Source organism: Podarcis tiliguerta (assembly GCF_965153285.1).
Source record: "Podarcis tiliguerta genome assembly, chromosome: 2".
NCBI classification, from domain to species: Eukaryota; Metazoa; Chordata; class Lepidosauria; order Squamata; family Lacertidae; genus Podarcis; species Podarcis tiliguerta.
Genome location: NC_139535.1, coordinates 104,075,659 through 104,100,456, shown reverse-complemented (window position 1 = coordinate 104,100,456; position 24,798 = coordinate 104,075,659). Strand labels below are relative to the sequence as shown.

Below are 24,798 nucleotides of genomic sequence, written 5' to 3'. Positions count from 1 at the left end.
GTTTTATGAACAGGGAAAGAAAATTAAAGTTAAGTCTCATCGTTCTAAGATTGACGATTCCTCTGTAATCAATCTCATATATTTCCCAGGATTATTTGTACTTTGTAAGAGCTGACAGTAAGAGCTGTTCGACAGTGGAATTTGCTGCCAAGGAGTGTAGTGGCGTCTCCTTCTTTGGAGGTCTTTAAGCAGAGGCTTGACAACCATATGTCAGGAGTGCTCTGATGGTGTTTCCTGCTTGGCAGGGGGTTGGACTCGATGGCCCTTGTGGTCTCTTCCAACTCTATGATTCTATGATTCTATGATTCTACTTTATAACTCGTATGCACTCTGGTTTTTAAAAAGCGCTTTCATATTTTTGTTTTGTTTTAATGTATTTTTATTAAAGATTTTATTGATTTACAGAAGTATGCGTAGTGTCTCTCTCTCGTATTTTTTCCATGTAACGTTTTTACAAATCGGTTTCATTTGTTGAGACATTAGGAAGAAAAGGGGGAAAGGGGGAAGATGGGTAGGGGTGGGGTCGGGTGGCGATGTTTCTATTTTATTTAATATATGTAGGGTTTGGTGTCAGCGTTGCTTGTGCAGGTTCTCTTCTGTTCACTTGTGGTGGTCAGAGAGGTTGGGCTTGGCCTAGGGTGTGGTTGCTTGTAAAAGCGTTTTCATATTTGAGATGTGCGTTGCCATCTTTGCAAGGTTCAGTAAAGTTTTTGAGGTCCTCGGTCTCCCCATTTTCATGGGTCGTGGAGTGTTTTGTGTGTGTGTGTGTTATACCACAAATTTGCAACGTTCTCTCCCTTTCGGCTTCCTTACCATGGTGTCTCTGCTTTCTGCAGGTCAAATCGTGCCTGCAAATCGCAACACGCCAAGCCCCATCGATCCAGAGACCATTCAGGTTCCGGTGGGATATGAACCTGACCCAGCTGATCTCGCTCTCTCCAGCATTCCTGGCCAGGAGATGTTTGACCCCCGGAAGCGCAAGTTCTCTGAGGAGGAACTGAAGCCGCAGCCAATGATTAAGAAAGCCCGCAAAGTCTTCATCCCAGAGGATCTGAAGGTAAATTGGGACCGGTGTCCAACTTGGTGGAAACTGCTCTGGAGGTCCAGAGAGTAAGGCATGGTCCTAGAGCCATTCTGCTGATTTCTAGATGGACTAAAATGTTCTGGGATTAGGACATAGAATAACATCCTGGAGGGCCACTTGTACCACTTTCAGGGTTAGACAGGGTTTCTTGTTTATGGCCCAGAGAGCAATAAGGTTGTCAAATTGAAGCGCACAGGAACCTTACAAATCAAAACTTTCCCTTCCTGCATTCTATCTAATAGGTCAAATGCAATTAAAAGTGAAACATTAAAATATTATTAAAATAAAAATACACCTTGGGTCTCTGATTATTCTATTCCTTCCTTCCTTCCTTCCTTCCTTCCTTCCTTCCTTCCTTCCTTCCTTCTTTCCTTTTTTCTTTCTTTCTTTCCTTCTTTAAAAAAAAATGTGAGCTGTGTTGCTTTCATTTGACCTGTCTAATCCACTTCAATTTTTCTCTGTGGCAGGTTTTTATTCCTTGGCTCCCTCATTCTCTGGAATGAAAGAAGCTGCTATTTAATCATCCAAAAATAATGTCGGCACATAAGATTTTGAGAGCCAAGTGGATTAAAAGTTAATGAATGGTGAAACTCACAGAGCGAGGGGTAGAATGGTTCTCCGGTTGAAACATCTTAATGGTTGCCCATAACATGGCATGATCTGAAGGCGCAGGATGTAGCAACTTTGCTGAAGCTAAGCGGGTTTAGGTGTGGTCAATGTTTGGATGGGCAACCATGAATTTGGGAAGGGACCTGGCGGCGGTATAAAAATATCTATAATAAAATCAAGTAGTTATCCTTGAGTTCCCATGTGAGATAAAGGTTTGGGTTCATTTGGGAAGGAGGACAGGACATAAATATACAGTAATTATAAATATAAATTTATTTCTTGTATTTATTCAAAGAAAACTATATAAATTGCTCAATTGTAGTACAGTCGTACCTTGGATCTCAAATGCCTCGCTCCCAAATGATCGAAACCTGGAAGTGTGTTCCGGTTTTCAAATGTTCTTTTGGAAGCCGAATGTCCAATGGAGCTTCCGTGGCTTCCGATTGGCTACAGGACCTTCCTGCAGCCAATCAGAAGCTGTGCTTTGGTTTTCGAACGTTTTGGAATTCAAACGCACTTCTGGAATAGATCCCGTTTGACTTCCAAGGTACGACTGTAAAACCTTTGAGTTGCAAGGAATATTGAAATTATCAAGAAACTCATTTAAAAATAAATAAAATGAACAGTAAAAGATATAACACTAATACTAAAAATAAATAGTCAGGATAATTTAGTTCCCAGCTAATTGGGAAATTGCCTAAAATTCTTATGTTTGTGATTTGTTGTTTGTAAAACAGGGATGGAGGGGTATGTCTAACAAATCATACATATTCTTAATATTGGTGTGTTGAGCTGCAGCTTATGGGACGCGGGTGGCACTGTGCTCTAAAACCACAGAGTCTAGGGCTTGCCGATTGGAAGATTGATGGTTCAAATCCCCGCGATGGGGTGAGCTCCCGTTGCTTGGTCCCTGCTCCTGCCAACCTAGCAGTTCCAAAGCACGTCAAAGTGCAAGTAGATAAATAGGTACCACTCTGGCGGGAAGGTAAGCGGTGTTTCCGTGTGCTGCTCTGGTTCGCCAGAAGCGGCTTACTCATGCTGGCCACATGACCCAGAAGTTGTTTGCATCCCTCGGCCAGTAAAGCGAGATGAGTGCCGCAACCCCAGAGTCGTCCACGACTGGACCTAACAGTCAGGGGTCCCTTTACCCTTTAAGCTGCAACTTAAAGTTAAGTACCTTGGCTCCCGAACACCCTGGAACTCAGACGCTTTGGCTCCCGAACACCCCAAACCCAGAAGTGATTGTTCTGGTTTGCGAACGTTCTTTTGGAACCCGAACGTCCAATGGGGCTTCCACGGCTTCTGATTGGCTGCAGGAGCTTCCTGCAGCCAATCAGATGCCACAGTTGGGTTTTTGAACATTTTGGAAGTCAAACGGACTTCTGGAACGGATTCTGTTCAACTTCCAAGGTACGACTGTACTGTAGTTTGCCCGGAAGCCCTTAACCATAGTTTCTCAGTTCAGGCATAAATTAGAAACTGTAGCCAACTATGGCTTCCTGACCTGCTTTCCCCGGTTGCACAAAGGGAGGAACGAAGTAGCTGTGTGCAGGGGAACAAGGCTAATTCATATCTCAGCTTATTAAGTCCAGATGACATCCTAGTGCAACCAGTGCGTGCATATTCACCATGTTCATTTACTGGCTTGCCTCAAGAAACATAAACCTTTGAATACATTGGAACAGTTAGAGGACGGAACCTGGGGAAAACTAAGAGCAGGGAAGCGCTGTCAAGCCCCTTGCTTGCTCAGTGGAGTTTACGGCTGTCATTCTAGTTTCTTCTAAGATAGCAGCGAGAGTTGCCCTCGGCTCTTCCCAGAATGTTTGGTCACAGCTTTCTCCTGTTTCCCATGGTGCAGAAGAGTAGTTCTGGAAAGGGGTAAGCAGATTAGGCCGGCCAATCGTCTCTCGGCTGCATGTGATTCTAGATGCCAGCCCTGCTTCTTTCAGGACCGGATTAAAGGATTTGCCTTTGTAATTTGTTAAAATAAAGTTGTACGTGGCCTGGATAAGCCCAGGAATGAACTGAAGTTGAAGCTGGTTTTTGTGTTCTTTTGCAGAGATGATGACGGAGATGGGAAATTATAAAGCCAAGATGTAGCCCAGGGGGTGTAGGAAGAATGGGAGGGGAAAGAGGGTTTTGGCATATCTCTGGAGCCAGGCTGCTGAGATACACTGCAGTCTGGTACCCACTTACCTGGAAGCAAACTCCACTGAACTCAGTGGAACTTACTTCTGAGTAGCTAGCTTTGTATAGGGTTGCATTGTAAGGATGGTTTCAGAGCATGCAAATGTTACTTTTGGGTTGCTTAAAGTGCTTGCATTTTATTCCAGTCTTCCTCTCTGGGCAACAGGGAGTTGAGGGATATTTTTAAAAAATAATAATAAGTTGTGTGTCCTTGTTTCTCAATTTGATCCTTTTTACAGGGTTTTGTATGCTTTGTGTGACGCTGTTATTTTTACAGATTACAGTTTAGTAATTCTTTGTTGCAATTGATAAGTGCAAACTGTTTAATTATTATTTGCTGTTATTTAATATTTAATACATTCGAACAGATTGTATGCTGTATGTGACTTGCTGTTATTTTTACGGATTACAGTTTAGTAATTCTTTGTTGCAATTGATAAGTGCAAACTGTTTAATTATTATTTTCTGTTATTTAACATTTAATACATTTGAACAGATTATTAGAGATTTTTTTATTTGATATAAGTTGTCTATTTAAAAGTTAGTGTGACTTTTTTTTTGTATTGGATCAGATTGATATTAAGCGTGTGACCGTTTCTGTTTTGTTGTTTCTTCAGCTTGCAAACTGCCTTCTGTGTATAGTGATAGAGAAAGGCGGTGTACAAATTGAAAGTGAACTAAAACATTCAGAAAAGAGTGTTTCAGAAATGAAACATTCAGAAATGAAATGAAACATTCACAAAAAGTATGCATAAACATGAGAGTTAGAGACTTAAAACAAGAACAACAGAAGCCCATACTACTTGGGATTTTCAGATTTGGTCTGCATACAGACCATACATTTAAAGAAATCCTACCAGAAATCCTGGGAACTGTAGTTTAACCCCCACAGCACCCTTAACAATAGTGCTGAGGATTCTTTATGTGATAACAACAACAATAACAACAACTTATTATTTATACCCCGCTCTGGACAGCTCCCAACAGAATATTAAAAATTTGATAAAACATCAAACGTCCAAAACTTCCCTAAACAGGGCTACCTTCAAACGTCTTCTAAAAGTCAGATAGTTGTTTATTTCCTTGACATCTGATGGGAGGGTGCCACCACCGAGAAGGCCCTCTGCCTGGTTCCCTGTAACCTCACTTCTCGCAGTGAGGGAACCGCCAAAAGGCCCTCGGCGCAGGACCTCAGCAGGCTGAACAATGGGGGTGGAGATGCTCCTTCAGGTATACTGGGCTGAGGCCGTTTAGGGCTTTAAAGGTCAGCGCCAACACTTTGAATTGTGCTCGGAAACGTCCTGGGAGCCAGTGTAGGTCTTTGGGGACTGGTGTTACATGGTTCCGGCAGCTGCTGCCAGTCCCCAGTATGACATGTATGCAGCCAAGGCCGAGCAGAATATATGTAGCCCTGCCAGTAGAAGTGCGCTGTGCCGACCCTGCCCTGGTGCCTTGTAGCAGAAGCTCCGTTAATCTGCTGAAGTCTAACACTGCCTTTCTCCCTCTCTGTGATTAATGAGCAGGATGACAAATACTGGGCAAGACGCAGAAAGAACAACATGGCTGCCAAGCGGTCCAGAGACGCACGGAGGCTGAAGGAGAACCAGATTGCCATTCGCGCCTCGTTCCTGGAGAAGGAGAACTCCGCTCTGCGCCAGGAAGTGGCCGATCTACGGAAAGAGCTGGGCAAATGCAAGAATGTCCTCGCCAAGTATGAAGCCCGGCATGGTCCTCTGTAAATGGCATTCCCACCCACCCCTTTCTGCCCTCCCTTTCTGCCCCTCCTTCTTCTTTCTTTTCTTTTTTTCTTTTTTTCTTTTCGGTGGGTTGGCATTTGAATCGATGGACAGTGTGTTTATTGCTTGATAGCACCACACCCAAACGCCCCCAACCTTTCACCATCAGCACTTTACCAGGAAAACAGAAACAAAACAAAAAAACAGAGTGCAACTTTTTTTTTTCTATGTGCGTACACGCATGCACGGGTCTGTGTATGTGTAAGCGTGTGTGCATGTTCACCTCAGCACTCCCCATTTTTATGGAAATGGAAGGGTGACTCGTTTTCACTGGGACTGCTGAAACCTGCCATAGTTAAGCTTTTCATTAAATAATTAAATATTTTCCAGTGCTGCTTTGAACTAGGTTTTATTATTATTATTATTATTACTATTGTTATTATTTTACCCTTTTGCCATTCTCTTGATTTAATTTCGAAAACGAGAACGGAAAGAATGAATCGCGCTATAAATGGAGGAGGAAGAAAACAAAGCCTACCCTCCCTGAATCTATTGTTTAAATATGCCTAATCAAACATTTTTAACTTGCTACTGCAAATGCACAAATGATATTTTAATGCTACACTGCAGAAATATTTAATTTATAGATTTTTCTCCTTCTTTTGTTTTGTTGTGTTCTTAAGCTTTGGTGATTAAAAAAAAGAAGATATCTTCAGGCTCGCACTGCTGCTGATAGTTTTCTCGGTAGAACTCGGTAGAAACAGCTGATAGTGTCCTTTCATGGCTCTAAAACCCAAAAACTGCAAATAAATCACAGGGAGTGTTATTTTTTGTTTTGTTTTGCACAGCCTGAACCTAAGCAATAATCCTCTTGTGCACTCTGGTATGTTACTTGCAATGTTCCAGGTGGACATAGGATCACCTGCCCTACCTGATAAGATAACTTTCCACTGGGTTTTCCTTTGTAGTTTGTAAAAACTTATTGATAGGCTGCTACAAGAACCTCTCAAAGATGGTTTGGTTTTTAATTGCTGGAAGCTGTCCCCACTGAGCGATTCAAATGCTCAAACAGAAAAGTGGGGGATAAGTTTTCAAAAGCAGTCAAGCGATGGTGCAGGCAGAAGGTGCACTTAGAGGGCCAGTCTAGGCATTTTGCCACCTTATGACAAATCAAAGTCTTGCTCCCCCTGCTGGTGCCATACGCTGAGCACAACATTAACATTACCAAGTGCTGACTTAGGATACTGTTCTGTTAAAAATTGCCCGTTAACTTCTTCTACACTTCCATACAGCTATGTCTGCCCTCTAGTGAGGGGTGTGTCCGTGCAGAAATCAAAAGGCTGTTGACTGCAGGAACGGGGAGAGGCCTTTGGCTCACTGGATGTTGCCGGACTACAACTCCCATCATCCTTGGCCATTGGCCACACTTGCTGTGGCTCATGGGAGTTGGAGTCCGGGAGCAACTGGAGGGCTACAACTTTCCCGTTGCTGCTGCGTGGGATATTCAACCCAGCCACCGAGCTGCTCTGCTGCCCCTATGGACCTTCTCCGAAATTGCAGGCTGCTACAGTTTGTCAAGGTGGTGACAGCCGAAACAGGCAGCTCTCAGATTGTGGCACCACAAGAGGTTGTGTAGTTTTACCTCCACAGTTGGGCCAGCCTGGTGCAAATATACTGCTGTGCTTGCAGATGTCCACCCCCTTCCCCCCAAACTGAAAGTATAACTGGTCCAGACTCCTATGGCAACATCGATTCCCTATTAATGGGGAGAGGATGAGGTTGTGTTTGGACTCAGCCCCACACCTGCCCCATTCCTCAAACAGCCCACTGGTGTTAATAGGGCATAAGGGGGCAGTGATTGCCCTTGCTGGATTGGGGTGCAAAAGACACGTGGCAATTCGTTGGCAAGAGAACAAAAACGAAAACTTTCAAATATTCACCGCTTTTGGAGTTTGGAGGGTTTATTGTTATTATTGCTGTTACGGTTGTTATTTCCTTTGCCATTTGCATTTCTTCAAGTCCTGTTTATGTGATTAAAGACTTTAAATTCAGCTGTATATTCAACTTTTCTGTAAAATACTTTCTGTGGACTTCTCCCTTGCTGTTTATCCAGATTCTTTTGACTCGGCGAGAAGTCCCTTTTTGCAAAACCTACTTTTCCTTGAGATGTTTTGTTTCCGATTGTATCATAAAACCGATGGCTCTCAAACTTTCTCCTGTTGTTTTCCGCTTTTTGTTCTCATTTTGCTTTCGACACTTGTGTTGTATTATAGTGGACTTTCTGCAGGAGATTTTTTTAAAAAGTGAATGTAAGAGATACAGGTCTGTATGGAAAGGTGATGGTGTTGTCATACTGTGGCGAATCCAATCCATACAAATGTTTTCTGAAGACCAAAAGAACACGATTATTACGATATGTATAAAGTTTCTACAGAATCATTAGAGTGTGCTTTTTTTGTACAGTATTTTTCAAGGACGAATGCTGATTGTGTATTTTGAGAGAGAGAGAGAGCATATATCACAGCGAGGGGAAATAAAAAGAAATTATTCCACGTTTAAAGGCAGAGCAAAGATATATATCTCTTTATATATTCGTTAGCATTGTACAGAGAGAAGATGCTTCTAGATTGTTGTTCCCCCTTCCCCCTTGAGATCTTTCTTATTTTTTTGCTTACCACTGAGACTTTGGAAGGGTTTTGTGCTTTACGTTGGGGCACGATCCATCGCCATGTGGGTGCAGCTGCTTGCATGCGAAGAGATCGCATTGGGTTGAATCGGGCACTGCTGTTCCTTGCGCTCCTCAGCACGTGCCACCTTGGCGCATGCTGAGAGGATGAACACTGCGCACGTGGGCGACCATGGGCCGGATTGAGACAGGGAGTCGTGCAATATATCCATTTCTTGGTTCAGGGCGCTGCAGTGTATGAAAGCAGCTAAAGGGAACATACCTCACTGGGTCTTTGCGAAATTCCTCCGTGCATAGCTGGCCTTGCCCACATTCGGATGGATTGTGCCCTAAACATTTTATGAAAGTTAAAAAAACAAACAAACCACGGTTCTCCAGGGTCCTTTGTATTTCTAATAAATAAATAACTGTTTTCCCATTCATGTAATGAGGATGGTTTTTTTCCAACAACAATGCAGTGAGTCCCATTTGCCAAGGAAAAAAAGGCACAAAATACTCTGTGATGCTCATCACAGGGCTTAAGTTAAACAGCATCTTGACCGAAACAGTAATAAAGCTTGCACATTCCCTGCATTCTTTCACATTTCACATTTGCTGCTGTGGCAAGGTGTCGCCTCCACCCTGAGGAGCATCCTTTTTGTGTGACTTCCTCTTCTTTTGTTCATGTATACACTTCACAAACCCAATGGTTCTTTAGAGTGAGGCAGGCTTCCCAAATAATAATAATACCATATTTTTCCGTGTATAAGACTATATTTTTTCCTAAATTTTTGAAGTTTAAAATAAGGGATCGTCTTATACACAGATCGTGCATAGTGCATTTTCTTAATTTGGAGTTTAAAAAAAATAGGGGTCGTCTTATACTTGGGGGCGTCTTATACACGGAAAAATACGGTAATTTTTTAAAATTTGTAAACACACACACCATCTAACTGGGTTGCCCCAGTCACTCTGGGTGGCTCCCAACAGAGGACAAAAACAGAATAAAACTTCAAACATTAAAAACTTCCCTAAACAGAGCTGCCTTCAGATATCTCCTAAAAGTCAGATAGTTGTTTGTTTCCTTTACATCTGATGGGAGGGCGTTCCACAGGGCGGGCACCACTACCGAGAAGGCCCTCTGCCTGGTTCCCTGTAACCTCACTTCTCGCAATGAGGGAACCGCCAGAAGGCCCTCTGCGCTGGATCTCAGTGTCCGGGCTGAACAATGGGGATAGAGACGCTCCTTCAGGTATACTGGACCGAGGCCGTTTAGGGCTTTAAAGGTCAGTACCAACACTTTGAACTGTGCTCGGAAATGTACTGGGAGCCAATGTAGGTCTTTCAGGACCGGTGTTATATGGTCAGGGCAGCCACTCCCAGTCTCCTGCCGCTTTCTGGATTAGTTGTAAGGAAGGTCAAGCTGTGGAGTCTCCTGGATGACCTCCTGATGAACATCTCTATTGAAGAAGGAGACTGTAAGCTTCATGCACCATCCTTGGGGAACAATTCACATATTACACAGAGGCAAACCATGCTTTGCCGCCCAGTGTTTTTTTCCACAACAAGGAGGTTTAGCCATTCATAGCTTCTTGAGGAGCAACCCCACATTTGTCACCTGTATGCCTGACATTTTCAGATGTCGGTGCTATTTTTCTAGAAAAAGAGGTGCTGGAACTCACCATGAACGCCTCCCTTATTCTATTATTACTACTACTACTACAACTACTACTACTACAGTGGTACCTCACGTTAAGTACTTAATTCATTCCAGAGATCCGTTCTTAACCTGAAACTGTTCTTAACCTGAGGCACCGCTTTAGCTAATGGGGCCTCCCGCTGCCGCCACCGCGCCGCCAGAGCCCAATTTCTGTTCTCATCCTGAAGCAAAGTTCTTAACCTGAGGTACTATTTCTGGGTTAGCGGAGTCTGTAACCTGAAGCGTATGTAACCCGAGGTACCACTGTACTACTACAATTTATATACTGCCCTTTATTAAAAGATCTGAGGGTGGTGTACAACATTGAAAAAACACATTACAGAACATCAGTGATAAATCATAATAAAAACATCCTTTTTGGCCCTGTCAGCCAGTGAGGCAATGGCTCCCACCTGAGAGGTGCTGCAACTGAGTTCTAGTGAGTTCCAGCTAAAAGAAAACTGTCAGAACTTAAGCTGAAAATTGCAATGTATGCGACGGGTCTCGGGTGCTTTTAATTCCTGTTGAAATTATAAGGTACACTGGGTGGTATTGAACTTTTACTCATAGTCTTGCTCATTCATTTCAGTGGGTATACTCTGTGTAAAACCTAGCTGACCTGAATTGCACCCTTTTGTGTGGATTCTTGGGGCCAGGGTCATCCCTATGCCTCTTATTGCCTGTGGGTTATGACTTTCCGACTCGTGAAACCCTGATTCTGCCATTTCCTTGCCCACCTCATTCTGCCTCTGGTTGAGGACTAGGTCAGGCCCAGCCAGGTGAATTATCTGTATTATGGTTTGCCATTGTTACACTCAAACAGGCCAGAACAGTTATTTCCTTGTCACGATGAGGCTTGCTCTGACAAAGCAAAAACAAAAACGGGTGCACATTATTCGTACATCAGGAAGTTATGGTGCTATGGGTTTCTCGAGAATTGTTTTCTTCTCAAAGCAAACACTTGTTTATTCCAATAAAACGCACCTTATTCTGAAGGTGATTTAGTCAAAAATACACCTTATTGTGGCATAGGCAATTTTGGATTTCCCATTATTATACAGATTTCCTGGAGAGGGTTTTGCCCCTCCGAAAAATGTACCACTTGTTTGATCACTTCTGTATTTCTATGGACCATTATTCCACTGGAGGGAATATGTTGTAGCTATTTAGAATGTAAGCTATTCTTTAAAGGTAAAGGTAAAGGTACCCCTGCCCGTACGGCCCAGTCTTGACAGACTCTAGGGTTGTGCGCCTATCTCACTCAAAGAGGCCGGGGGCCAGCGCTGTCCGCAGACACTTCCGGGTCACGTGGCCAGCGTGACATCGCTGCTCTGGCAAGCCAGAGCCGCACACGGAAATGCCGTTTACCTTCCCACTAGTAAGCGGTCCCTATTTATCTACTTGCACCCAGGGGTGCTTTCAAACTGCTAGGTTGTCAGGCGCCGGGACCGAACAACAGGAGCGCACCCCGCCGCGGGGATTCGAACCGCCGACCTTTTCGATCGGCAAGCCCTAGGCGCTGAGGCTTTTACCCACAGCGCCACCCGCGTCCCATTAAGCTATTCTTTACTGGCCAGTAAAAAAGAAAAAGGAAAAAGTTATTTAATAATAAGTAAAAAGATCCCACCGTCTGTAAAAACGAAAGTCATAGATGCAACCCAAACCAACATAAAAGTTCCAAGGAGTCCCATTGAGTCCAGTGTGGGAGGAGAGCACATATTCAAACTCTCTCCTATTGAAATCAATGAGACTTAATAGTGCTTAACTCTGGCTGATTCATGCTCAGGTTTTTGTTTTTTAAAAAATGGCCTTAAAAAAGACAATGCCAGGCTGTGGGCACACTTCAGGGAGCAAAAAAAAAAGGGGGGGGAGGCCTTTTAAAAATTATAATTCTCACATTTCTATGGCAGAATGCACACAGCTGTTTCATGTGGTGATTGCGACATGATGTTTGAATATGACTGCAGGCGCTGATCTGATGTCTGCCATGGGTGTTTTGATTCTCCAATGTGCAATTAGGTCGAGAGGAAAGGACTCGAGGTTACAGTGTCCATAAGCAATAATGTAGGGAACCTGGTGGATATTGTCAGAGTCCAGCTCTCCTCATCCCCATCTAGAATGGCCAGTAGAGACATTGGGAGTTATATATGGGAGTTGGGAGGGTCACACATTCCCTGTCCCTGGCATAGAACCTACATACCCTGGAAAAGTGTCAGTGATTTTTTTTAAAAAAATATGATACCACAATTCTTCACAAGTCTAATCAGACATAAATCCCACTGGGTAAGTAGGTATAGGACTGCAACCTTAGAAGAAAAAAATAACTTTGGCTTGCGGTAAACCAGGGTTTCCCAAACTTGGGTCTCCTGTTTTTGGACTACAACTCCCATCATTCCTAGCTAGCAGGACCAGTGGTCAGGGATGATAGGAATTGTAGTTGGAGACCCAAGTGATAAGCCAACAACATGACTGCTTTACCAAACTCAGCCTAAATTTTTGGGTTGGGTGAATCAGTCCTTTTCGTATCTTTAGTTGCTAGACTTCAGCGGAACCTTTAGAGGCATTGAAGAAATACATATGACATATATATATATATATACCGTATTTTCCGCTCTATAAGATGCACCAGACCACAAGACGCACCTAGTTTTTGGAGGCGGAAAACAAGAAAAAAATATTCTGAATCTCAGAAGCCAGAACAGCAAGAGGGATCGCTGCGCAGTGAAAGCAGCAATCCCTCTTGCTGTTCTGGCTTCTGGGATAGCTGCGCAGCCTGCATTTGCTCCATAAGACGCACACACATTTCCCCTTACTTTTTAGGAGGGAAAAAGTGAGTCTTATAGAGCAAAAAATACGGTGTGTATATAGATATAGATATATATATATATCTGCAAGACATAAAGTTCTGCTGCAGACTTCGTGGTCTTGTATGCACTACTCTTTTAAAAGCTTATTTTCAGAAGCAATGACTTTATCTTATGGTTCCAGGTAAACTTTGAATTTTCCAGGCAGAGTGGTTAGGGGTATGTTTGATTAAGTTTGGTTATACTGCACAAATTATACAAAGGTTTCTACAAACAGTTAGCAGTAGTAACTTATAACAACTGCCTATATTTTGTGGCATTGAGCATGCGGTGAAGCAATCGCTTCACCTCTTAACCCTGTACCTGTTGCTTGGTCTGCAAACCCTCAAGGCAATTTCCTGCTGCTTCCGAGAGGATTCCCACTTTGGCCGGCTGACCAGCCAGCCTCACAGCTGGCCCGCCAAAGCACACTGGTGGCCAACTTATTTGGAAGGACAAAGCGAGTGAAAACGACAAGCCAGGCGCCAGGAAAATAACAGGCACAATCTCAAGGGACGGGTGGCTGCTATTGGACTGCATCGTGGCACAGAACCTGCCAGCAAAAGCTCCCTGACCCGATCCCATGGCAGAACTGGGTTTTGTTCTGATTGGTGACTCTGTAACTCTGGTCAGCAATTCGACAGGCTGGAGGGCCAATCTAAGACAGATGGCCGTGTGGGGATACAAAGAGATATCCCTTCTAAAATGCCCAGACTGGCACATCTGCTGGGAGGGAGGTTACAGGAAACCAGTAACTAGAAGCCTGGCTATGGCTAAAAGGCTCTCTATACCTGACGGTTGTCAATAACCCAAATCTGGCCTGGTACCATGAACTGTCTGCCCCTACTGTATAGGATTTGAGATCACACATCATTCCATGAGAGTCAGGTGTATGTAAAGGAGCAAAACCTAGCCTTATCTTTTGAGCTGATGTTTCTTCTCCTGCGATACCTGCCTTTGTTTTTACTCGGGAGTGTGTGTGTGTGTGTGTGAGAGAGAGAGAGAGAGAGAGAGAGAGAGATTGTGAGGTTGGATTAGCACATGCATGTACTTTGAAAAACGGAATAGTGATTTTGCATATTATTCTTTTAACTTGGAAAAGGATATAAAACAAAATACTAGATCCGGACTATGTTAAATGTCCCGTTGAAATCAGTGTGAGAAGTTGAGTCATGACAGGCCTTGTGTCCCACTGATTTCTTTGTGTCCAAAATACAGTGAACTTAGTCCGGTACAAATCTTTTTTTCACTTGCTCTCTCCCATGATCGACCACTGTATTTCTGGCCACATCACAAGACCACCTCTGTTAACAGGATTTCAACAAATAAGATCAAATTTAATGTATGTCATGAAATGGATTGCGTTCTGTATGCTTTTCAGCCCAAATCTTTCTGTCTGTTATTCTTTAACGTTTAATAAAATCATTTAATTTTTTTTCTTCTCTTGAGTGTCGATTTCTTTTCATGCATCAGGATGGGGAGGTGAGCTTGCACCCAAAGTTTGGGTGGGATTCTTAATTTTGGCACGGTCATTAGCGACAGTGTTTCTTTATAAAGAGCCTGTGTAATTTTCTGGAAAGTGATCAATTTGGAGCAAAGAGACCAATATCAAAATCCTCACCCATCCCTGAAGCCCAATGGCTCTCCTTGGATCATCCTCTAACTCCACTTATTCCACCTTCCAGAGCAGTTTTTTATATATATAATAATTTTTATTAGTTTTCAGTTACATTCCAATAATAGCCTCATTATAACGATGCCAGATTATCATACAATTAGTAATACCAATAATTCAAATACCAAATTACATAATTTAGGTGGCCCCAAGTGCTAGAATTGATGGTTTGATGGTTTACTTTATTTCTGCGTTCCTGAATCTTTTTAATTTCAATTACACTCTAGTCAAAATAACAATCCCATATACAACAACTGCAATATTGACAACTTCCATTCGTATTGACACATTAAATAATATATAAATCTACAAGCGATGCACTCAAACTGTATCCTTGTTCTTCCTGTGTGACAATCTTTCTGTCGGTGATGTTTCTTCCTGTCCTTGTAAAATATTATGCCTATCTTTTCCCAGTTGTTGCTGTTATCCATCATGCCTTGGGAAGAGCTAATATCCCATTGTTGTTTCAGAAATTCTCCATTGCTCCGTCCTGTGCTTCGTTGTTTTGCAACTTTAACAACAGCTGCAAAAATCACTCTGTCCCAATAAATAATCTGTCTTTGCCATTTTCCCTCCTAGCTTGGGAAGGAGAGTGATCTGTCGAACTACAAATAACTCAGTAATGAAGCTCATCAACTCCTTGGCAAGCTTGCAGATTCCTAAAACAGGGTGATTTTGTGTGCAATATCCCAAGATCTAGAGCGCTGATATTGTATATAAAATGTTCCAAGTTCAATCCCTGGCATCACCAGGTTGGGCCAGGAAATAAACCTGTCTGAAACCCTGAAGAGCTGCTTATCATCATCATCAAACCCTTATTGGCATCACATACAAACATTCAGAATAAATAGGCCAGTGCGATCTCGTCACCATTTCAACAGTACAGTCATTTGCCAAAGGGAAGAAGAGGCAAGCAATCTGTTTCATCTCTGTGGGTCTCCAGCAAGGGCAGGATCCTGTAGCGTACTTCGGCGACAAAAAAATCAAATAGAGGAACTTAGCTACTGTCTTGGTGAGCTTCTGGTCTCTCCCCTGTAATAAGAAGCACATAACCTCTGTCTCTGGTTTCCATGTCGGAATACATAGATGGTCTAGAAATTGTTGGCGGAGATCATCATACATTTTACATTTAAGGGCCATGTGAGCTGCAGTTTCCACCAGGTGGGCATCACATGGGCAGATCCTATCTCTTTCTGCCAAACCCGCAGACTTACCCCAAAGGAGGTTAGAAGGATTAGGATTGAACCTAGCCAGCAAAAAAGCCCTTTCTTGCGGGTTAAACAAAAATTGTAAACAATTAAGGTTAAATTCCTGCGCCCAAGAGAGGGGAACATGTTTTTTCCGCAGTTGAGATTGGTTCCTGGCGATCTGTGTCCCATAGCCTAGTTTTTAACATGGCCTTGGCAATTGGGAAAGCCACAGCACCCAGGAGATCCTCTGAAAGCCCGAGTTGCCGTATCTTGGTGCAAAACAGTTGTAGCCCTGGGGAAGGGAAGGAGTCTGGCAGAACTTTGCTAAGTAAAGTATCTTTGTCTGCTGAAAAACAAATGTTTGGCCAGCATAAAAGAAGTCCTGGCAACTGTATCTAGCTTATGTTGGCCTCCCTCTAAACACAGGGCTGTGTAAGGTCCGCAGCGTGGGACAGGGAAAATCTTAAATAGAAGGGCTGCCTGCACTCGTTCCACTGACTAGGTAAACCCTGACATCCAGATTGAAATTCCATAGAGCAGTTGAGCTCTAACTTTAGCTGCTTATCAGTGTAGACTAGGCAGGTCCAACTCCCAAGAGATTGTGATCTCATCCCACTATTAAAAAACTGGCAGTGATTTACCCATTGGATTGACCAAAGTTGTGGAGCTTTTTGGGGGGACGACAGACCAGAGTTGCTGAGGTTTTTTCCCTTTTGGGGTGATCAATCAGGATCCTGCGATCGACCAGGGATGCCCAGTGATCAGCCATTAGATTACTATCAACTGGTTGGACATACCTGGTGTAGACCATGTACCGTATTTTTCGTCCTATAGGGCGCACCGGCCCATAGGATGCACCTCGTTTTTTGGGGGGGAAATGAATAAAAAAAATTTATTTCCCCCCCTCAGCTGCGGCTGCCGCCCCAAGCCTTGCGGACACGCCCCCGAAGCACGGGGAGTCCTTCGGAGGGCTCCCCGTGCTTCGGGCGGGAGGCTGCCGCCCCAAGCCTTGCGCGCTCGGCGGGACCTCCCGTCGGGCGCGCAAGGCTTGCGGGCACGCGCCCGAAGCACGGGGAGTCCTCCGGAGGGCTCCCCGTGCTTCGGGCGGGAGGCTGCCGCCCCAAGCCTTGCGCGCTCGGCGGGACCTCCCGTCGGGCGCGCAAGGCTTGCGGACATGCGCCCGAAGCACGGGGAGTCCTCCGGAGGGCTCCCCGTGCTTCGGGCGGGAGGCTGCCGCCCCAAGCCTTGCGCGCTCGGCGGGACCTCCCGTCGGGCGCGCAAGGCTTGCGGGCACGCGCCCGAAGCACGGGGAGTCCTCCGGAGGGCTCCCCGTGCTTCGGGCGGGAGGCTGCCGCCCCAAGCCTTGCGCGCTCGGCGGGACCTCCCGTCGGGCGCGCAAGGCTTGCGGACACGCGCCCGAAGGACGGGGAGTCCTCCGGAGGGCTCCCCGTGCTTCGGGCGGGAGGCTGCCGCCCCAAGCCTCGCGCGCTCGGCGGGACCTCCCGTCGGGCGCGCGAGGCTTGCGGACACGCCCCCGAAGCACGGGGAGTCCTCCGGAGGGCTCCCCGTGCTTCGGGCGGCAAGCTGCCGCCCCAAGCCTCGCGCGCTCGGCGGGACCTCCCGTCGGGCGCGCGAGGCTTGCGGACACGCCCCCGAAGCACGGGGAGTCCTCCGGAGGGCTCCCCGTGCTTCGGGCGGGAGGCTGCCGCCCCAAGCCTCGCGCGCTCGGCGGGACCTCCCGTCGGGCGCGCCAGGCTTGGGGACACTCGCCCGAAGCACGGGGAGTCCTCCGGAGGGTTCCCCGTGCTTCAGGCGGCAGGCTGCTGCCCGCAAGCCTTGTGAGCCTGTGGGAACTCCCACAGGGCTTGCAAGGCTTGCGGATAGCTTCCTGAAGCCTGGGGAGCGAGAGGGGTCGGTGCGCACCGATGCCTCTCGCTCTCCCGGCTTCAGCGAAAGCCTGCATTCGCCCCATAGGACGCACACACATTTCCCCTTCATTTTTGGAGGGGAAAAAGTGCGTCCTATGGGGCGAAAAATACGGTAAATGGACCATTGATCTGACTTGGTACAAGGCAATGTTCCTATGATACAAAATATGATAAATATAAACATCTCTCAAGTAAGCCCTACTACTCTAGAACAGGTAAGTACTGGCAAGGTTAGGTGCCCTCAGGATGACAGCAGCAAGTTAAATTGCCACCCCGAAAGTTCATCATGTGGGAAGGTCAGCTGGGATTGATTCTGGCATCTCACCAACTATTTAATACCTATTGGTACAACTTCTGTACGCAACAGGAGATAGGAGCTGTAACTATTTAATCATAGATGAGTTGGCAGCAAAGCTGGCGAGCTGCATTTTAATTCCCTTCACCTAATAAATCTAGCCCAAACTGATCACATGAATCGCTTCAATTGCACTTGGGAACTAGATCTTGAAACCTTGGTCAGTGTGGTGTACTGCCAGTGCGGTGTAGTGGTTAAGAGCAAGAGACTCATAATCTGGGGAACCGGGTTCGCGTCTCCACTCCTCCACATGCAGCTGCTGGGTGACCTTGGACCAGTCACACTTCTTTGAAGTCTCTCAGCCCCACTCACCTCACAGAGTGTTTGTTGTGGGAGAGGAAGGGAAAGGAGAATGTTAGCCACTTTGAGACTCCTTCGGGTAGTGATAAAGCGGGATATCAAACCCAAACTCTTTTTGGTTACTTTGTAATGAGTTTTGAACTTTGGTAAGAATTTTGCATTTGGGGGATTTAGATATTTGCCTCGTTTATTCCACTAGAGACTCCGTGGTACAACAAAAGTGGGTGATCAAAAGCTTGTAACAATTTAAGGCCAATTACACCCCATTCCTGACTTGTCACCACCCAGATTGTCCCAGTGACAAAACAGAGGCGCACAACCTGAAAGTTTTATCTATTTTTATTTTTAAAAAAACAACCACCAAAGTGTGACCTTTCTCATGCTACTACGCAACCAGGAGAGAGAAAGCACTCGACTTTCTGTTCCTATTTGGGTCATGTGTAAATGTTGGCCTCAGCGGGGTTTTGACACTGTAATGTAGCTTGAGGCAAATTTCTGCATGGCTGAAGTAAAAGAAGTGTTAGCACTCTGGGATTCTGCATCGCTAGACATTCGTAGGGGAAGCAAAGCATGAGGATTGCCAAACCCTCCCCTGCCCACCTCCCCACTTACCCATCAACGAGTGGTTAACAGAGGTTGTTTCATAGTTTAATAAAGCGTTGTGTGACAACGTACTTTCTTTTATCTGGGCTAAATCTTCCAACATTCAGTCTGGAGAACAGGCCCCACTGAGAAATGAATCCTTTTTATTTTATTTATGATTTTCAATTTTATACATTTCAATAATTTTACAATCATTTTAACATTTCAAAACTTGACTTCCTCCCCCCCCCCCCTTTCTGCGGTTCCTTAAATTTTTAAGCATATTCCAAATTAACTTAATTTTCTCGTTTATTCATCTACAGTCGTACCTTGGTTCTCAAACGCTCCTGAATGATCGAAAACCAAAAGTGAATGTTCCAATTTTTGAACGTTCGTTTGGAACCTGAAGGTCTCACAGGGCTTCCATGGCTTCTGATTGGCTGCAGGAGCTTCCTGCAGTAACATTCCTGCAAGTAACATTCTTGCTGCCGTAGTTGCATACATGAATAAATTTCTATACAGTTTGAGTAGTTCTGTCCCTATAATTCCCAAAAGGAAAGCTTTTGGGTGTGTGTGTGTTTTTACAAACATTATTTTAAACATCTTTTTCAATTCATTATACAGTGGTACCATGGTTCTCGAATTTAATCCGTTCTGGGAGTCCGTTCGACTCTCAAAACTGTTCAAAAACCAGGGCACGGGTTCCAATTGGTTGCAGGAGCTTCCTGCAGCCAATCAGAAGCCGGGGAAGCCACGTCGGACATTCGGCTTCCGAAAAAATGTTCACAAACCGGAACACTCACTTCTGGGTTTGCGGCGTTCAGGAGTCGATTTGTTTGGGAGCCAAGCCGTTTGACTACCAAGATACCGCTGTATATCATTTCCCAGTGAGCTTTAACCTCACTACAAGAAATGAATCATTGAGGAAGTATTTATTTAGGTAAAGCTCACTCATTAGGCAAGGCAGGAGCACAGTGGTACCAGCAAAATGGCAAATGAGATAGGAGGTGGATCCAGTAATTAAAACAGCTTATCTATGGAGCAACATGGAATGAGACAAGCAGGGAGATAAAAGGGAGTATACTGTATTTTCTCGAAGCTACAAACATGAGCCTGACCAAACTGTGGGAGGCGGTGGAAGACAGGAGTGCCTGGTGTGCTCTGGTCCATGGGGTCACGAAGAGTCAGACACAACTAAACGACTAAACAACAAATACTGTATTTTTCCATGTATAACACGCCCCCATGTATAAGATGACCCCTGTTTTTTGGGACTGCAACAAAAAATTGGGGGGGGGGGGGTTGCCCAAAGTTGTGGAGTTTTTTTGAGGAGGGGGGAGATTGCCCAGAGTTGTTCTGCTTTTGGGGGAACCAATCACTCTACTGACCAATCACTCTACTGACTGCTCGCCACTGCAAATTGCACAAATCGCGTCCTCCACCAGTCATCTGTACACTCGCCACAAAAGCCCACCTGCAAACTAGACGGAACGACAGCCGATTGCATGTACGCCATGTTGCAGCCGTAAATCGACCGCCCAATTGCCACAGCTGCAGCCAATCGTCTGCAAGCATTGCCGCAGCAACCAATCACATGCCCAACCACCGCTGTCAATATCCTGCTGGCTGCTGCCACCAATCGCCCGTCCCCCCTCTGCTATCCGTGTATAAGACCACTCGCATTTTTTGCCTATTGATTCTAAGGAAAAAATACCGTCTTATACACAGAAAAATATGGTAATTAAGGGAGAGGAAATAGGAACTGTGAAGTCATGACAAACAAGAGGATCAAGGTAGGGAGCAATCACAAGTTCTAAGTCATCCTCACCTCGTTTGACCTTCACATGTCATCACTTGGGATCAGATAAAACCTGCCAGGTAGTTGATTTCTTTATCTTTCTTGGTGATCAATTTTTTCCCCTTCTTGACTTGTTGACATTCTTTGTTACTTGCCCAAGACTTTTTCCAGGTGCGTCCTGAGAAATGCTGCTTATGGAAAGTGCCTCCACAAAGTGCTCTCAAGTCCGGTGATAACACTGAGACAAAGCCCAGCTGATCAAACCGCAGCACATCTTTTTCCTCCATCTTTGGCTTCAAAGGTGATTTTGGGTAGAGATCCAAAATAGCTCTTTGCCTTTACTTTTGCCGTCATGCCTATAATTCCTCCCCTCTCCCTCCAACACTTCCATATTCAAGTATCAACCGTCTTGTGCTTTTTCGAATGGCGCACCTGAAATAGCAGTTTTGCCCTTGACATTGACACATATGTTTCGCTGTGCATTCAGTGTTCTTCATAAGATATGCTCACGCTGCAAAATATTGCACTCATGGGAATAGTCAGATGAGGCAGGGGAACAGCTGCCCCCCCCCCACAACAAATCAATAAATAAAAATACTCAACTAAAAGCAGAAATAGGCTATGCCTTCTGTGTGCACAGAAAAACTGCATTGGAAAAAAGGAGGAACTTGAGAAAGAAGCGCTGAAAAGGTTTTCGGCAAATCCAAGAAAACTTGTTTTAGTTTGGATTTTTTTAAAAAAAAGATGAAAAAGGTGTTTCCTCTGTAATTTTGCAAAATATACTGCATGTAAGGTACTCTCTGGTGTTATTTTTTTATTTAACTTCCTGGTTTTCAAATATTGACCAATTTTTCTGAGCACGTGGGAAGGGAAAGAAAGTAAAACAACTGTTGTTGAGACGTTTCATTCCGAATCTGATAGAGCCAGACAGAGGACGATGACGGGTGGGTGTCCTGGCCGGCCTCCAATAACATAAATCTTATCTTCACCCAGTGCTTTTTTTTCTTAAAAAAAAATGTTTAGGGGTACTCTCATTTTGATTCAAGAAAATCACCATTTTATGTTGTTGTTGTTTAGACGTTTAGTCATGTCCGACTCTTCGTGACCCCATGGACCAGAGCACGGCAGGCACTCCCCCTGGGTCACCGCTCGGGGCATGCCTTAGGCCCTCACCTCCATAGGCTTCAGACAGGGCCATGCCCCCCAGAATCCTTTATCGGACTACCCTTCAATATGTGGGGCAGGTGATGGCGCTTCCTCCCCTCTTCCATCTACAAAAGAATACCAATACCAATGCCTAACCGCCAATACCAAGAAAGTTGTGACGATTTGCTACAAGGTAGGCGAAAACCAAGTGGCTGGTGCCAATTTGCCAAGTGGAAAAATTCCTACCAGGCCCCTCAACGGCGACCAGCCAAGGTCCATAGCACGGTCAAGGAACAAAAACCTTAAAGGGCGGGAGGGTGGGAAACAGATACAGCTGGTAGGCGGGAAAAGAGGGAGATTCCCGGCACGCCTGTGTTAAATAGGGCAGGCCACGCCCCCAGAGTTAGCCGATTGGCTGGCTAGGGGGTGACATGGCCGGGGATTCCCCCAATCGCACGAGGCTCCAGCCGCTGCGCGCATGGTGGGGGCATGCAGCCCACAACTCCACCTCCTCTGTGTTGGCTTTTCCGCAGTATAGTAGTGCAGAGAGCTTGCTGGGGAGAGCTTGCATTAAAAAGAAGGGACTCAAAAATAACTTAAACAAGGTTTTACTAAGAAAAACAAAAACTCCATAAACACTAAATACATCTACAAACAAACCAGACCCAACCACCAACCCATCCACCAGGGTTCAAATGGCAGAGCTAGGTGCTGCTCCTTATATACTGTGGCCAATTCCCAACACAGCTTAATCAATGCAACTCAGCAGCACCTGCTATGCCTCACAGCTGCAAGGCTGGATCTCATTAGTTCGCTCTGGCCCTTGCTCTGGCCCCTTAAAGGTATACACATTGGGTGAAACAATGATGAACCTTTAGATTTAAAGAAACAGTTCAACATTTCCCCTGCGGTTCATCATTGTGGAACAAAAACATAAAGCATACTTTGTACATGTTTTTCATGTGTAACCTTTGGAAGTGCTTTAGTAAAAATGTCTGCAATTTGATTGTCACCTGGAACATATTTAAATACAACCATTTCATCAGCAATTAGTTTCTTTACAAACTGCAAACGTAATCTTAAGACTCTAGTGCGCTGCGTATTGGTTTCTGAACATAGGATAGCGAATCCACTCTGGGAATCAAGGTAAACTTTTACTGGTAGTGTTACTTGCATCTGTAGGTCAGCAAATACTTGCATATACCATTCTATATCACGAGTGGCCTGAACGCATGCACATAATTCACTCTCTGTTGTGGAGAGACAAATAATGGTTTGTGTCTGGGACTTCCATTCAAAAGGACAACCATTATAACAAAACACCATACCAGACACACCCCTGCAATTATTTTGTTCCACTGCATGAGATGCATCACAGAAAATTTCAAAACCTTTGTCAATACTTGATGTAAACTGCAACCTATAATGTTTGGTATGTTTAAGGTACATTACCACTCTCTTGAGAGCAGAGAAACATTGTGTAGTGGGTTTTTCCACAAATTTTGCCAGAAAGTGAAAGGCATAAGTTATATCTGGCCTTGAGATTCTTTGAATGAAATTTAGCTTGCCTATAGCAGAACGATACAAAGTTTTGTTAGGAAATGGCTTATCTTCACCTGTAAAGGTGAAACCACACACCATAGGCGTTTCCTTCCCATTTGCATTTTCTAAACATAGCATTTCAACAAGATCATCAATTTTTGCAGTTTGATGAACCAGAAAAGATCCATTTTTGCCTTTCTCAATTTGCATGGATAAGTAATTTTTAGCTATGCCTAATTCCACCACATCAAATTTCTTCTGTAACTGTGATACTACCTGTTCATATTCCTGTTTAGTTTTTGTAGAAACTAACACGTCATCTACATACACACATATCTTAGTTACAGAGTTTGCCCTTTCCTTTATGAACACACAATTGTCTGCCTTTCCTTGTGAAAAACCAATATCCAGCAATTCTTTTGCTAAAGTTTGGTGCCAATTCCTTCCACTTTGATGCAGACCATAAAGGGATTTATTTAATTTGCATACCAAACCTTCAGCAGCGTCTATGCCTTCAGGAACACGCATAAAAATTTGTTCTTTTAAATCTGCAAACAAATATGCAGTTTTTATATCTAGGTGGTAAACAGAATGTCCACGTTGTGATGCATCTTTTAACAAGAGCTTAACTGTTTCATATTTTACACTTGGTGAATAACACAAATCATAATCTTCGCCTGGAATTTGTTGAAAACCTCTAGCGACTAATCTTGCCTTGTACCTTACAACTTCATTTTTGTCATTCATTTTAGCTCTATAAACCCATTTTGAATCTATAAGTCTCATATCTGGGGTTTGAGGTACAAGAGACCAAGTGTTATGCTCTTTTAAAGAAGCTATCTCAGAGTTCATAGCTTTATACCAATTTACAGCTTGGTGCTTAGGTAAATTCTGAATATCATTGTAGCTTTTTGGCTCAAAAACCGCCTTATTGGCATACACAGTATTAAAATGTTCATCTGCAAATCGTTGTGGTTTCTGCCTCTTTCTATCTGAACATCTCAGTCCGGAAGGAGAGTCAGACTCCTCAGACTTAATAGGACTAAGTGAACTACTAGTTTCAGGTTGTAAACCATCATTGTCAGACTGAAGAGGCGCCTGTAGGCTAAGCTCTCGGTCAGAAAACTCAAGAGAATCTAACCTCTCCTTGGGTGCCTGTAACTTTAAATCATCAAACAAATTATCAGAGTCAACAGGCTTTTTGTCTTCTCCCATTAATTCAAAAGCACCATTTCCTTCTGCTGCTACTCCTGCTTCCTCTTCTTCCTCAGTTTCATTTATACCATCAGTATCTTGGAAAACAGCAACTCCATTCCAATTTACAGTTTGTATCATGCTTCTGGTAATATGAAATTTGCCAGTTGCTGGTATGTAAATTCTGTACGCCCCCTGCTGGTAGCCCATTAATTTTCCCTGAACACTACGCTCACCCAATTTCTGCTTAGCGGGATAATGCATA

The 24,798-nt window shown here is 44.4% G+C and overlaps 1 protein-coding gene and 2 long non-coding RNA genes across 4 annotated transcripts in view; 1 reads left to right on the top strand and 2 right to left on the bottom strand.

Moving 5' to 3' along the window:
- Window positions 1–8,724, top strand: part of HLF (HLF transcription factor, PAR bZIP family member) — a 64,355-nt gene extending 55,631 nt beyond the window's left edge. The window contains exons 3-4 of one of the 2 annotated variants that reach the window (XM_083427990.1): window positions 837–1,057; window positions 5,404–8,724. In XM_083427990.1, the coding sequence (XP_083284116.1) occupies window positions 837–1,057; window positions 5,404–5,619 (437 nt within the window). In that variant the 3' untranslated portion in view covers window positions 5,620–8,724. Of the gene's footprint in view, window positions 1–836; window positions 1,058–5,400 lie in introns of both variants that reach the window. The other variant, XM_083427989.1, reaches the window with a different exon arrangement.
- The window catches only part of LOC310671802, a 272,660-nt gene that overhangs the window by 169,023 nt on the left and 78,839 nt on the right, over window positions 1–24,798 (bottom strand). The window lies entirely within an intron of this gene.
- Window positions 5,676–24,798, bottom strand: part of LOC310671829 — a 91,763-nt gene continuing 72,640 nt past the window's right edge. The window contains exon 2 of the long non-coding RNA XR_014508236.1: window positions 5,676–10,012. This is a non-coding gene — a long non-coding RNA (uncharacterized lncRNA). The remainder of the gene's footprint in view (window positions 10,013–24,798) is intronic.